This window comes from Oncorhynchus kisutch, linkage group LG3 (assembly GCF_002021735.2).
Source record: "Oncorhynchus kisutch isolate 150728-3 linkage group LG3, Okis_V2, whole genome shotgun sequence".
NCBI classification, from domain to species: Eukaryota; Metazoa; Chordata; class Actinopteri; order Salmoniformes; family Salmonidae; genus Oncorhynchus; species Oncorhynchus kisutch.
This window is the reverse complement of record NC_034176.2, coordinates 37,730,645-37,746,023: the sequence shown is the minus strand read 5'-3', so window position 1 is coordinate 37,746,023 and position 15,379 is coordinate 37,730,645. Positions and strand designations below refer to the sequence as shown.

The 15,379-nt window shown below is 44.9% G+C and overlaps 1 protein-coding gene across 6 annotated transcripts in view; it reads right to left on the bottom strand.

Moving 5' to 3' along the window:
* Positions 1–15,379, bottom strand: part of ppp3cca (protein phosphatase 3, catalytic subunit, gamma isozyme, a) — a 72,626-nt gene that overhangs the window by 6,332 nt on the left and 50,915 nt on the right. For 3 of the 6 annotated variants that reach the window (XM_020474435.2, XM_031805545.1, XM_020474447.2), the window contains exons 5-12: positions 15,107–15,252; positions 13,457–13,596; positions 11,073–11,150; positions 8,196–8,290; positions 7,346–7,471; positions 7,039–7,116; positions 6,479–6,569; positions 4,186–4,283 (exon numbers count right to left, since the gene is read on the bottom strand). In XM_020474435.2, the coding sequence (XP_020330024.1) occupies positions 4,186–4,283; positions 6,479–6,569; positions 7,039–7,116; positions 7,346–7,471; positions 8,196–8,290; positions 11,073–11,150; positions 13,457–13,596; positions 15,107–15,252 (852 nt within the window). The remainder of the gene's footprint in view (positions 1–4,185; positions 4,284–6,478; positions 6,570–7,038; positions 7,117–7,345; positions 7,472–8,195; positions 8,291–11,072; positions 11,151–13,456; positions 13,597–15,106; positions 15,253–15,379) is intronic. The other 3 variants (XM_020474443.2, XM_031805551.1, XM_020474455.2) reach the window with 1 other exon arrangement.

Genomic DNA, 15,379 nt, shown 5'->3' with positions numbered 1-15,379 from the left:
CAGGCTGTCATGTGCCTTTTACTGAGTAGTGGCTTCCATCTGGCCACTCTACCATAAAGACCTGATTGGTGGAGTGCTGCAGAGATGGTTGCCCCTCTGAAAGGTTCTCCCATCTCCACAGAGGAACTCTGGAGCTCTGACAGAGTGACCATTGGGTTCTTGGTCACCTCCCTGACCAAAGCCCTTCTCCCCTGATTCCTCCGTTTGGCCGAGCATGCAAGCTCTAGGAAGAGTCTTGGTGGTTCCAAATTTCTTCCATTTAAGAATGATTGAGGCCACTGTGTCCTTGGGGACCTTCAATTCTTCAGACATTTTTGGGAACCCTTCCCCAGATCTGTGCCTCAACACAATCCTGTCTCTGAGCTCTACAGACAATTCCTTCGACCTCTGGCATGCACTGTCAACTGTAGGACCTTATATAGATAGGTGTGTGCCTGTCCAATCAATTGAAATTTACCACAGATGGACTCCAATCAAGTTGTAAAAACATCAAGGATGATCAATGGAAACAGGATGCACCTGAGATCAATTTAAAATCTCATAGCAAAGTGTCTGAATACTTATGTAATTAACATATTTATTTGTATAATTTTTTATACATTTGCAAAAATGTCAAAAAACCTGTTTTCACTTTGTCATTATGGGGTACTGTTCGAGGAAACTTAAAAAAAAAATCAATTTTAGAATGAGGCTTTAACGTAACAATAAGTGGAAAAAGTCAAGGGGTTTGAATACTTTCCAAATGCACCGTGTATAGTGGTGGAAAAAGTACAAATTGTCATACTTGAGAAAGACACTCATAAAAAATTACTCAAGTAAAAGTCACCTAGTAAATCACTACTTGAGTAAAAGTCTAAAAGTATTTGGTTTTAAATATACTTAATTATCAAAAGTAAATATAATTGATAAAATGTACAAGTATAAATAATTTCAAATTCTTTATATTAAGCAAAACAGAAGGCACAATTTTCTTTTTTTCCTTCTTTTTTACAGATAGCTAGGGGCACACTCCAACACTCAGACATAATTTACAAACAAAGCATTTGTGTTTAGTGAGTCCGCCAGATGAGAGGCAGTAGGGACGAACAGGGATGTTCTCTTGATAAGTGTGTGAATTAAACCATTTTCCTGTCCTGCTAATCATTCAAAACCTATCGAGTCATTTTAGGTGTCAGGGAAACTGTATGGAGTAAAAAGTACATTATTTTCTTTAGGAATGTAGTGAGGTAAAAGTTGTAAAAAATTTATAGTATAGTAATGTACAGATACCAAAAAAAAACGACTTAAGTCGTACTTTACACCTCTGACTGTGTAGCTCTGTTTCACTGTATGTACAAGTGGGTAACCTGTACAGGTGTGAAATGGAAATGTTTATCTTGCATATCCCACTGCCCCTGAGACGTCCTCGGAGAGTGGGGTCACAGCCAGGGATCAGACATTATTGACGGCGATCCTGGAGCAATAAGGGCTAATTGCCTTGCTCAAGTGCAGAATGAGATTTTTCCTTGTCGGCTCTGGGATTCAATCCAGCAACCTTTCGGTTACTGGCCCCTCGCTCCTAACCGCCAGGCTACCTGCCGCATCTACACATGTTATAAATGCTTCTAAAGGCTACTTACAGAGAGACCGTACAATTCAAATACACCTCAAACTGTTTTAAGTATGATAAAATCATCTGCATCCTTAATGGCACTTTATTCCTTTAGAGCTCATAGGGCTCTGGTCAAAAGAAGTCCACTATTGGGAATATAGTGTAATTAAGGACACACCTAGAGTGAGAGATGCCTGCTGGAGTCCTTAAGATGGTGCTTGCTGGCGTTAAACAGCCATTGGGGCTTAGATGTGGGCGGACAAAGAGATGAGGGGGATTTTGCTGCGCAGTGAGCACACACACACATAGGCCTTTATATAGGGTTATTCTGGATCTTGTTATGGGAACCAAATCAATTGATGAAGTCTGCTGGGAGGAGAAGGGAAATGATTTCCTGTGAAGTCAATAAAGGCAGCTCACTACGTCTCACATTGTCATAATGAAGTGTGTTTAGGCTCAGTTTTCAAAAGGATGTGATGAAGACATGAGAACTGTGGTGAGATGACAGATTTAATCTTTCTATTTGAGTTGTTCTTAATGAGGTGCTTTGTTACTGGTGTCACTCACAGAATAACTGGTGGTGAATCTAGCTATAAGACCATCTTTAATTTGTTATAGTCATTCAGGCAGCGGGTAGCCTAGCGGATAGAGCAGGGGGGGGGCAAAGTACGGCCCGCCGGGCACTGCAACCCGGCCCGCAAGACATCCCTTTTTCCCGCCCCAATTTCGTGGTATCTAATTGGTAGTTACAGGCTTGTCCCATCGTTGCAACTCTTGGGAGAGGCGAAGGTCGAGAGCGGTGTGTCCTCTGAAACACGAACAAGCCAAGCCGCACTTCTTCTTTACATGCCTGCTTAACCCGGAAGCCAGCCGTACCAACGTGTCGGAGGAAACACCGTGCACCTGGCGACCGTGTCAGCGTGCATGCGCCCAGCCCGCCACAGGAGTCACTAGAACGTGATGGGACAAGGACATCTCTGCCTGCCAAACCCTCTCCTAACCCGGACGACGCTGGGCCAATTGTGTGCCGCCTCATGGGTCTCCCAATCACGGCCAGCTGTGACACAGCCTAGGATCGAACTCTGGTCTTTAGTGATGCCTCAAGCACTGCGATGCAGTGCCTTAGACTGCTGCGCCACTCGGGTGATTTCGATGCAGCTATCCGGTGTGTGTGACAATAAAACATCTTCTAAGGAGTGGAATAGAAATAGCTAGGCTAAGGCATTTCCCTTCTTAATTTGGCACGGCATGTTTTTAAAGAGCACTGCAGTCAAAACTGGACAGCGTATCCCTAAAATGTCACTAGAGTACTGCTAGGAAGCAGTGAAGAGAAACAACAAACGGGATGTAATGAACCAGAACACACATCTGACTGGAGGGACTGACAGACACAGGGTGCGTCCCCTAAATGGCACCCTATTCTATATACAGTGCAATACCTTTGACCATTGCCTATAGGGCTCTAGTCAAAAGTCGTACACTCTATTGTGAATAGGATGCCATTTGGGACGCATACAGACAACGGCATTCTGGTAAAGGTCATGTCATGTGGTTTCCGTCCGAATGCTCACAGCTCTAACTCTATTCGCTACACCTCTGCCTCGCCTGGGAGGAGACCAGCCCCCAACCCCCAGCATTCCCTTCTCTCCTCCCTGCTGACAGACCAGGTCCTCCTGTGCAGTGTGTGTGCATTCCCCCAGCTGGCTGAGCTGGTTGACCTTTAGCTGGGCTGGTTGACCACATCAGTGACAGGCCACTTTGGTCCAGCACCGCTCCAACCGCCCGCCCGCCCACAGCTCAGTCTCCCTAACCTTCTACCCAACTAGTCTCGAAAACCTGGCCCTAGGCAACACTGTGACTAGGGTCTGGTTTCAATGACTTTTGGCAAAGAAGAACTACGACACTGCCTTCGTTATTACTTTATCGGCTTTAATAAAAAACTAAATAATAGCTAGCAAGATGGAGAACAAAGAGGTTCTTTTTTTAACGAGTGCATTAAGTGGCTAGTTCGCATTAAATCAAATTTGTCACATGCGCTGAATAGATCTTATAGTGAACTGCTGGGTAGCCATTTGACTAGATGGCACATCAGCTACCATAAACTAAAAGGCGGTGTATTTTAGGCAGTGACGTAGTTCCTCTATGCCAAGAGAGTCATTGAAACCATTCTCTGTTGCCTCGGGTCGGGTTTTCAAGACTACTACCCAAAGCGGACAGCTGGCTTGACACAGAGCCCCAAACAGACAAAGGCTGCGTCCCATATGTAGGCTTCAGTGGCAGTGATAGTTTCCCTCTCGACTGCATAATTGAAAACGGAACACAGAGGAGCAGGGTCTATGATTTGTTTTCCATAATGAAATGTAAAAATTGAAAAACGTTCAGTGAAGCGTACATCCTTCAGTTTACCGTGCGGTTGGGCTAAGCCTGTGTTGTTAGCGCAGGGAGAACGGCAGTGTTAAATGACACCCCAAGGTCCTCTGTGGGGGTAGGGCATGGGGGACATGGGGGCTTCAGAGAGAGAGAAAGACAGAGACAGCAGGGTACGGGAGGAGAGGGGAGTTTGAGGGGGTGAGGAGGGGGAGAGAGACACGTACCGGTATGCAAGGTCTCTTTGCCCCCTGACAACACTCCTAGAGGCAGCGACCCAGTGGGGGTCAGTCCTTTGAGTGTCAGCACACTCTCACTCTCCTCCCTGAAGAAAGAGAGGGAGCGAGAGACACAAACACCTTAGAGATCTAACAAAGCTTTCAGTAACTAAACTCAGCAAAAAAAGAAACATCCCCTTTTCAGGACCCCGTCTTTCAAAGACAATTCGTAAAAATCCAAGTAACTTCACAGATCTTAATTGAAAAAGGTTTAAACACCGTTTCCTATGCTTGTTCAATGAACCATAAACAATTAATGAACATGCACCTGTGTAACAGTCGTTAAGACACTAACAGCTTACAGACGGTAGGCAATTAATTAAGGTAACTGTTATGAAAACATAGAGGACACTAAAGAAGCCTTCTACTGACTCTGAAAAACACCAGAAGAAAGATGCCCAGGGTCCCTGCTCATCTGCGTGAACGTGCCTTAGGCATGCTGTAAGGGGGCATGAGGACTGCAGATGTGGCCAGGGCAAAAAATTGCAATGTCCGTACTGTGAGACGCCTAAGACCGCGCTACAGGGCGACAGGACGGACAGCGGATCGTCCTCGCAGTGGCAGACCACATGTAACAACACCTGCACAGGATCGGTATATGCGGACATCACACCTGCGGGACAGGTACAGGATGGCAACAACAACAACCTGAGTTACACCAGGAACACACAATCCCTCCATCAGTGCTCAGACTGTCTGCAATAGGCTGAGAGAGGCTGGACTGAGGGCTTGTAGGCCTGTTGTAAGGCAGGTCCTCATCAGACATCACCGGCAACAACGTTGCCTATGGGCACAAACCCACCGTCGCTGGACCAGACAGGACTGGCAAAAAGTGCTCTTCACAGACAAGTCCCGGTTTTGTCTCACCAGGCATGATGGTCGGATTCGCGTTTATCATCGAAGGAATGAGCGTTACACCGAGGCCTGTACTCTGGAGCGGGACCGATTTGGAGGAGGGTCCGTCATGGTCTGGGGTGGTATGTCACAGCATCATCGGACTGAGCTTGTTGTCATTGCAGGCAATCTCAATGCTGGGCGTTACAGGGAAGACTCCCTCCTCCCTCATTCTGGTACCCTTCCTGGTCCTGACATGACCCTCCAGCATGATAATGCCACCAGCCATACTGCTCGTTCTGTATGTGATTTCCTGCAAGACAGGAATGTCATTGTTCTTCCATGGCCAGCGAAGAGCCCGGATCTCAATCTCATTGAGCACATCTGGGACCTGTTGGATTGGAGGGTGAGGGCTAGGGCCACCCCCCCCCAGAAATGTCCAGGAACTTGCAGGTGCCTTGGTGGAAGAGTGGGGTAACATGTCACAGCAAGAACTGGAAAATCTGGTGCAGTCCATGAGGAGGAGATGCACTGCAGTACTTAATACAGCTGGTGGCCACACCAGATACTGACTGTTACGGTTGATTTTGACCCCCCCTTTGTTCAGGGACACATTATTCCATTTCTGTTAGTCACATGTCTGTGGAACCTGTTCAGTTTATGTCTCAGTTGTTGAATCTTATGTTCATACAAGTTTGCTGTTAAGTTTGCTGATAATAAACGCAGTTGACAGTGAGAGGACGTTTCTTTATTTGCTGAGTTTACATACGTTAAAACACTCATCATTTCTGCTCATACAGAGCTGTAGCGGCTGCAGCATCCCATGATATCTCTGTATATGGGCCACTGTGAAAGACAAACTGCTCTATATAGAAATAGGCCTACTTCTAGAACAAACTTGAATTCTAGGATCTCTGTGCTGATCTACATATCTCCCTTTCCCCATTGCAGTTGTGTGGCAGGCTAAATCACAGAGACAGCATTAATCTGGAATCATGTCTAATGGCATTATGCAGCCTCACCGTGTGCTGCCTCGTGACTCACTGTTGCCTGCTCATTCATCCTTATCGAAAAGCAGGCACTGTGTTTTTAAACACAAAGTCATTGTGCACTTTCAAATTGCCTTTACTCATTTCATAAACTAGACTCATTCTAGTCTCAACTAAAAAGAGACTCCAGTCTATTCCCACCCCTCTCTGCTCCATTCACTCCAAGTCTGACTTTCCCTTTTCAGTATGGTTGAGTCCAAAATGGCAACCTATTCCCTGTATAGTGCACAACTATTGACCAGAGCCCTATGGACCCTGGTCAAATGCAGTGCACTACATAGGGAATAGTGTGCCATTTAGGTCAGCCTTTATGCTGTCGTGTGTGATGACAAGACAGAGAGAGCGAAAGGCTTTTTCACCTGAGAACAGAGAAGACTCTGGCCATTTTCCCGATGGCTCGGATCTTGTTCCGGATCACCTCCTTGCGCACTGCTGGGATTCCACCATCTTCTCATAAAATACAACAATAAAATATTCTAAGCATTTGGTTGGGCATTATAATGCGTTCTACTGCTTTAAATAGTCTGTGAACATCATAGAGCAAAAAATGAGAAAAGTAAGGGAACAGAGGGAAGAAAGGAGAGTAAAGAGGAGAAAAGGAAGGAAGTAGAGGGGAACAGGAGGAAGCGGAGGAGAGGGAGCGGAGGGGAGAGGAGTAAAGGAGAGGAGCGTACAGTGGAATGTCGAGTTGAGCTCCATCAGATCTCTAGTGACTCCTGAGATGTTCTAGATGAACTCCAGACATGAGACTGTGTGTGGTTGTCTGACAGAGCTATTATGACATGCTGTGGATGAACCAGCTGTCATGAAAAATGAAGCTACCAGCTTTACCTTCTTAACACTAGTGATAATGTGGAGTTAGGAGGGGTGCGTGCGGGGGTCTTAACGTGCCTCATTAAATCCTGGCTGTTCCTCTTACCTTCACACAGGTCGTCTCCTTCTGACATGAGTTCATCATCTGAGCAGATGTTCAGCACATTCACCAGCATCTCTGTCACTGTGCGGAGAAGGGAGGTACCACCACAACTCAGCTAGCACCACCACCAAAACGCTCTTTGCTACATCTTTTAGGGTGCAACCCTAGTACTGTTTTTTTGTAGTTGCATTTTTACCACCAAAACACACCCCTCTCATGCTAGAATTTTCCAATGCTCATTCCTGGAATTCTACTGGCACATTCTTAACTCTGACAAAAACACCGATATGGACAGGGAGCACATACATACCTTTCTCTCCGACAAAGGGCAGAGACCAGGTGAAGACGTCCATGAAGTTGGGCAGCCAGTAGGGGTGGGGGGAGCAGTTGAACTGCCGAATGTTCATCACATTGTTCTCATACTTTAATACAGCAGCTGGAAGTTGGAGTGAGATGTAAAGAACAAAAGAATGATCAAGTTAGCCATTCTGACTAACAAGACTAAATGTATCACTGACAAACAATACTAGCCAATTGTTGTCATATTTTGGGGACAGCCCAAGTGGACCTGGAGGGGCAGAAAGGTCAGAGGGACGGGAATCAAAATCCCAGATTTGTGAAACCTGACCCCCGTGGTTGTATGCCAGCCAGCAGACAAGCGCTATAGATCCATTTCCCGGCCCGGTCATGAATAGTTGCCCACACGTGTGTATCAGAAAGTTTGTTTACATGGAAGGAGGATACGATCACATGCAACTTCAAATTCAGCTTGTGCAAGTCAACAAGCACGTAATCAGATGGTTATCATCTACAACGTCGCAGACGTCGTCAAAAGGGTTGATTACATAGCAAGCCAGCAACGCAAAGTAAAACATCACAAACAGAGCTAGATAAAGCCAGAAGAATAGTATACTTGTCGAACATAGCTATAGCCACCAGTCTTGCATGTTTTCATGGTCTTCACTCTCTCACTGGACGTTTGTCAAGGTCCCGACATCAACGTTAGCTATCCTGTTAGAGATTTTTGATGGAGGGATACGCGCCTCACTCGAACGTGACGTTTGATGGTAAACAGAAAATGGCTCTTTACAATGCCACAAAGGCACGTACTACACTATGCATATAACCCATCACAGTCTTGATATAAAGAGTACACACACCTTTATTGTTGTATACATCTAGGTAATTTGGTGCTGAGAAGATTGTAATTAATGAAGGAAAGCCTGTAGTCTGGCTTTTTCTGTACATCCGATACCTGGGAAGAGAGACAAAATTACCTTAGTTTGAGAAATAAAATGGTGAAGAGAGAGCAACATTTTCTTTTGTAAGGCCATACAAATGTAATGCACTGTACAACAGATGTGCTGCTTCACATTTCTCAAAATAGTCAAACAAAAAAAAATGTGTGTGTGTGTATATATATAGCGATTATATAGCGATTAATTTAATTAATATACAATTATTTTTGAGAAATCAAATATTTTTATTTTTTATTTTTTTATTTTACCTTTATTTAACCAGGTAGGCAAGTTGAGAACAAGTTCTCATTTACAATTGCGACCTGGCCAAGATAAAGCAAAGCAGTTCGACAGATACAACGACACAGAGTTACACATGGAGTAAAACAAACATACAGTCAATAATACAGTATAAACAAGTCTATATACAATGTGAGCAAATGAGGTGAGAAGGGAGGTAAAGGCAAAAAAGGCCATGGTGGCAAAGTAAATACAATATAGCAAGTAAAACACTGGAATGGTACTTTTGCAATGGAAGAATGTGCAAAGTAGAAATAAAAATTATGGGGTGCAAAGGAGAAAAATAAATAAATAAATAAAAATTAAATACAGTTGGGAAAGAGGTAGTTGTTTGGGCTAAATTATAGGTGGGCTATGTACAGGTGCAGTAATCTGTGAGCTGCTCTGACAGTTGGTGCTTAAAGCTAGTGAGGGAGATAAGTGTTTCCAGTTTCAGAGATTTTTGTAGTTCGTTCCAGTCATTGGCAGCAGAGAACTGGAAGGAGAGGTGGCCAAAGAAAGAATTGGTTTTGGGGGTGACCAGAGAGATATACCTGCTGGAGCGTGTGCTACAGGTGGGAGATGCTATGGTGACCAGCGAGCTGAGATAAGGGGGGACATTACCTAGCAGGGTCTTGTAGATGACATGGAGCCAGTGGGTTTGGCGACGAGTATGAAGCGAGGGCCAGCCAACGAGAGCGTACAGGTCGCAATGGTGGGTAGTAGATGGGGCTTTGGTGATAAAACGGATTGCACTGTGATAGACTGCATCCAATTTGTTGAGTAGGGTATTGGAGGCTAGTTTGTAAATGACATCGCCAAAGTCGAGGATTGGTAGGATGGTCAGTTTTACAAGGGTATGTTTGGCAGCATGAGTGAAGGATGCTTTGTTGCGAAATAGGAAGCCAATTCTAGATTAAACTTTGTATTGGAGATGTTTGATATGGGTCTGGAAGGAGAGTTTACAGTCTAACCAGACACCTAAGTATTTGTAGTTGTCCACGTATTCTAAGTCAGAGCCGTCCAGAGTAGTGATGTTGGACAGGCGGGTAGGTGCAGGTAGCGATCGGTTGAAGAGCATGCATTTAGTTTTACTTGTAAATGATTCGCTTTGCCATTGTAATAGGGTTCTGTTCAATCGAGGTGAATCAAATCATTTGTGAATCGCAAACGGTAAAAGGAAAACATGTTAGCTGTAGCCTTACAGATTATTGTCGCTGCAAAAAAATGTATTTTGTAGATACTTTAAGTTGATTTGGACATTTATGGAACATTGCACCAATAGATGCCAGAAGTCAGCCTGAGGTAAACATTTCTTAGGTAAGATACAGTATATAGGGCCCTATAAAATCTGCAATATGGAAAAGCATGCCAAAACAGTCAATTCTAAAGGTTACCCTTTAAAAAAAAACATGCCAATTAAAATGTAGGCCTACCTTGCAGAATGATATCATGATGCTTGGTATCAAATCGGGTGCTCAATAGCCTTTATTTCTGCTAATAGTCACAATGGTCTCTTGCTAGGAGGCAGTTCAATTATTTTTTATTTAACCTTTATTTAACTAGGCAAGTCAGTTAAGAACAAATTCGTATTTACAATGACGGCCTAGGAAAAGTGGATTAACTGCCTTGTTCAGGGGTAGAACGACAGATTTTTACCTCGTCAGCGCGGGGATTCGATCTAGCAACATTTCAGTTACTGGCCCAACCCTCTAACCACTAGGCTACCTGCGTGGTTAGGGGAACCACTACAGAATAACTACATTCGCTGAAGAAAAAAGTGCGCTTGCTTCAGCCGCCTTATTTGTATGGTAGTGGGAGACGTGTAGAACTCAAGCTAAATAGTTCAAGCAGAAACTGAAGCAGTTCAGTATAGTAAGAATAAGTCTAATTAGTTTAGTAGACTGCTATCAGCAGCACATCAATTATTAAAAATGTTAGATCTATGCATCTGTGACTAAAACTGGGTTAGTGGATCTGTCATTCCAAAACCATTATACTATCATGATCCTCGCTATATGAGCAGCGTTACAATTCCCACCAAGAGGGTTTACCCTCTGGCCTTTGACCCGGTTTTGATTCCCTGCCACGCCGTTTGCTAAATTGGTGCAGAGGTGGGAAGACGGCCGTGAGGAACACACGGCCAGGACGTACTAGGGTGCCGAGTAGTCAAAGCGCGGGGACGTGCCTCCCGTTCGGAAAGGGCACTGTAGCGATGCTCGCTATATGAGCTACTTTATAATTCCCACCAATTAGATTTACCCTATTGGTGCGATGTGTAGGGTCTTTGCCTTTCACAGACAGCATCCCATGTTCTATTCCCTGCCCCTCCAGTCACTGCAATACCAAAAGGCTCAAATCTCTTGAGGTCACTAGGTGTTGTCCTAAGATTGTTTAATATTATTACAAGGCGTACAACTTATACATTTTTTATATTATTATTAGGATTTTTTCCGCCTCACTTTAAATAAAAATCCGTTATACGGTTAAATGTATTACTCTGTAAACAGTGAAACTTACCCTGCATCCTGTGCTTCGTGTGCTCTAATTACCGACAGCAAGTTATTATTTATCAAAAAGTCACATACTGCCGGGTAACTGCAAGGAAAGAGAGAGAGAAAAACAGCCAATTAGAACAGCCAGTGGAGTGAGGTTAAAGCTGGACCTCACAGTCAGTCTTGGCAGCCATGTAGTGTGAGATATGACCGAAATTCTTTGAGGAACAGCGTGTGGCCATTAGAAGCATTTTCTGGCTGTTCTTTACTTTTGGAAATACATTTGGAATTCCTGTCAGTATCTTGCCCTCTGGCCTGGGAGGTAGGGAGGGTTTAATTGAACCACTGAGGCCAGAGCAGAACAGTGCCAAGGAGGGCTGTGGTATTTATGGACTCTTATAGCTGCTCCAGAGGCAGCCAGTAGGCCACAGCCACAGGAGAGCAGACCTGGTGTGAATCCCAAATGGCACCCTATTCCCTAAACAGTGTACTTCCTTGATCAGAGCTCTATGGGCCATAGCCGAAGGTAGTGCACTATATAGGCAATAAGGTGCCATTTGGGAAGCAGCCCATCTATGTGGCTGACCGGCTTTTACTTGGGTTTCTACAATGACCCCACCAGCCTACTCCACCTCTCATCAAAGACTGCTCGGGCAATTAGCCGGACACCTGCATTTAGTTAGCGTGGCAAAAACCCATCAACAGCGGAAAGAGATATACAGTGCATTCGGAAAGTATTCAGGCTCATTCACTTTTGTTACATTACAGCCTTATTCTAAAATGGACTAAATACTATTTTTCCCCTCATCAATCTACACACAATGCCGCATAATGACAAACCAAAAAGGTTTAAAAAACTGAAATACCTTCTTTACATAAGTATTCAGACCCTTGCCAAGAGACTCGAAATTGAGTTCAGGTGCATCCTGTTTCCAATGATCATCCTTGAGTTGTTTCTACAACTTGATTGGAGTCCACCTGTGATAAATTCAATTGATTGGACAAGATTTGGAAAGGCACACACCTGTCTATATAAGGTCCCACACTTGACAGACAGTGCACATCAAAGCAAAAACCAAGCCATGAGGTGGAAGGAATTGTCTGTAGACCTCAGAGACAGGATTGTGTCGAGGCACAGATCTGGGGAATGGCACAAAAACATTTCTGCAGCATTGAAGGTCCCCAAGAACATAGAAGCCTCAATCATTCTTAAATTGAAGAAGCTTGGCACCGTCAACTCTTCCTAGAGCTGGACGCCAGGCTAAACTGAGCAATTGGGGAAGAAGAGCCTTGGTCGGTGAGGTGACCAAGAACCCTATGGTCACTGACAGAGCTCCTTCCAGAAGGACAACCCTCTCTGCAGCACTCCACCAATCAGGCCTTTATGGTAGAGTGGCCAGACGGAAGCCACTCCTCAGTAAAAGGCACAGGACAGCGGACTTGGAGTTTGCCAGAAGGCACCGACATGACTCAGACCGTGGAAAACAAGATTATTTGGTCTGATGAAACCAACCGTCATGCCTGGAGGAAACCAGGCACCGCTCATCACCTGACCAATACCATCCCTACGGTGAAGCATGGTGTTGGCAGTGTCATGCTGTGAGGATGTTTTACAGCGACAGGGAGACTAATCAGGATCAACGGAAAGATGAACAAGGCAAAGTACAGAGAGAACCTTGATGAAAACCTGTTCCAGAGCACTCAGGACCTCAGACTGGGGGGAGGTTTACCTTCCAACAGAACAACAACCCTAACTAAGCACACAGTCAAGACAACGCAGGAGTGGATTCAGAACAAGTCTCTGAACACGGACTTGAACATCTCTGGAGAGACCTGAAAATAGCTACTCCCCCTCCAACCTGACAGAGCTTGAGAGGATCTGCAGAGATGAATGGGAGAAATTCTCCAAATATAGGTGTGACAAGCTTGTAGCTTCATACCCAAGAAGTCTCGAGGCTGTAATCGTTGCCAAAGGTGCTTCAACAAAGTACTGAGTAAAGGGTCTGAATACCCTAAATGTGATGAGTTTTTTATTTTGAATACATTGAAAAAAAATCTAAAAACCAGTTTTTGCTTTGTCATTAAGGGTATTGTGCGTAGATTAATGATGATTTTTTAAATCAATTTTAGAATAAGGCTGTAACATAAAATGTGGAAAAAATGTCTGAATGCTAGTACTGCTAGGGAGGCAATGGACTGGCGTTTCCTCGGGTCAATACCTTACAGTACACTCCCAAACTGGACAGTGCAGGGGCCTATACTTCAACTAACTAAAACACAGATCTATCCCTGGTGCGTCACCAGTAGCTCTTCAAGTAGCAAACTGTATTATTTTCAACTTATGGCCAGTATTATTGGCCATATAAGTTTCTTATGTAGCTGAACCTTGATATAGAGCAGGTAGCATACCTGAAAAAGTAGGAGCAGCCTCGAACAGAGTTGTGGTTGAAGTGTTCTGCGGTCTTCTCACTGCCGTAGTCCTCTCCTGGGTCAGCCCAGATCAGGTCACACATAGGGCCGAATGCTGGAGGCTCCTTAAACCTGTCTAACTGTGGAGCGCACACACACACGCACAGCACCATGAGTCAAAGAAAGTTGATTGATCAGATTTTTTTTTATCCACTAAACTCAGCAAATAAAGAAACGTCCTCTCACTGTCAACTGTGTTTATTTTCAGCAAACTTAACATGTGTAAATATTTGTATGAACATAAGATTCAACAACAGACATAAACTGAACAAGTTCCACAGACATGTGACTAACATACATGGAATAATGCATCACTGAACAAAGGGGGGGGCAAAAATCAACAGTAACAGTCAGTATCTGGTGTGGCCACCAGCTGTATTAAGTACTGCAGTGCATCTCCTCCTCATGGACTGCACCAAATTGTCCAGTTCTTGCTGTGACATGTTACCCCACTCTTCCACCAAGGCACCTGCAAGTTCCCGGATATTTCTGGGGGGGAATGGCCCTAGCCCTCACCCTTCGATCCAACAGGTCCCAGACGTGCTCAATGGGATTGAGATCCGGACTCTTCGCTGGCCATGGCAGAACACTGACATTGCTGTCTTGCAGGATATCACGCACAGAAAGAGCAGTATGGCATTGTCAAGTTGGAGGGTCACGTCAGGATGAGCCTGCAGGAAGGGTACCACATGAGAGAGGAGGTCTTCCCTGTAACGCACAGCGTTGTGATTGCCTGCAATGATAAGCTCAGTCCGATGATGCTGTGACACACCGCCCTAGACCATGACGGACCCTCCACCTCCAAATCGACCCCACTCCAGAGTACAGGCCATGGTGTAACGCTCATTCCTTCGACAAACACGAATCTGACCATCATGCCTGGTGAGACAAAACCGTGACTCGTCTGCGAAGAGCACTTTTATTTGAGGGCCTACAAGCCCTCAGTCCAGCCTCTCTCAGCCTATTGCAGACAGTCTGAGCACTGATGGAGGGATTGTGTGTTCCTGGTGCAACTCGGGCAGTTGTTGTTGCCATCCTGTACCTGTCCCACAGGTGTGATGTTCAGATGTACCGATCCTGTGTAGGTGTTGTTACACGTGGCCTGCCACTACGAGGATGATCAGCTGTCCGTCCTGTCTCTCTGTAGCGCCGTCTTAGGCGTCTCACAGTACAGACATTGCAAGTTATTGCCCTGGCCACATCTGCAGTCCTCATGCCTCCTTGCAGCATGCCTAAGGCACGTTCACGCAGATGAACAAGGACCCTGAGCAACTTTCATTTGGCGTTTTTCAGAGTCAGTAGAAAGGCCTCTTCAGTGTCCTAAGTTTTCATAGCGGTTACCTTAATTTCCTACCGTCTGTAAGCTGTTAGTGTCTTAACGACGTTCCACAGGTGCGAGTTCATTAATGGTGTATGGTTCATTGAACAAGCATGGGAAACAGTGTTTAAACCCTTTACAATGAAGATCTATGAAGTTATTTGGATTTTTACGAATTATCTTTGAAAGACAGGATCCTGAAAAAGGGCCGTTTCTTTTTTTGCTGAGTTTAAATTCATCCAAACTTAGTTTGCAGTCAAACACGGACTTACTTTCCTAATGTCGTCTAGGCAGTTGATTTCTGGCGAGAGCCCACCATGTACACACAGGAACTGTTGGTTGAGGAGAGCAGCGAGCGGCAGGCAGTCAAAGGCTTCCATGCAGGCATCGTACACGCGCTCTGAGTACTTGATCTTACCTAAACATGGAACAGGGGATTCACATAAGATATGGTTCACTATCGCTTTCAGAGCACATCTACTTGCGCTTGCTAAACTCTTGATTAAATGAGGCAGTACCACTTCAATTGTAACCAAGGTCAAACT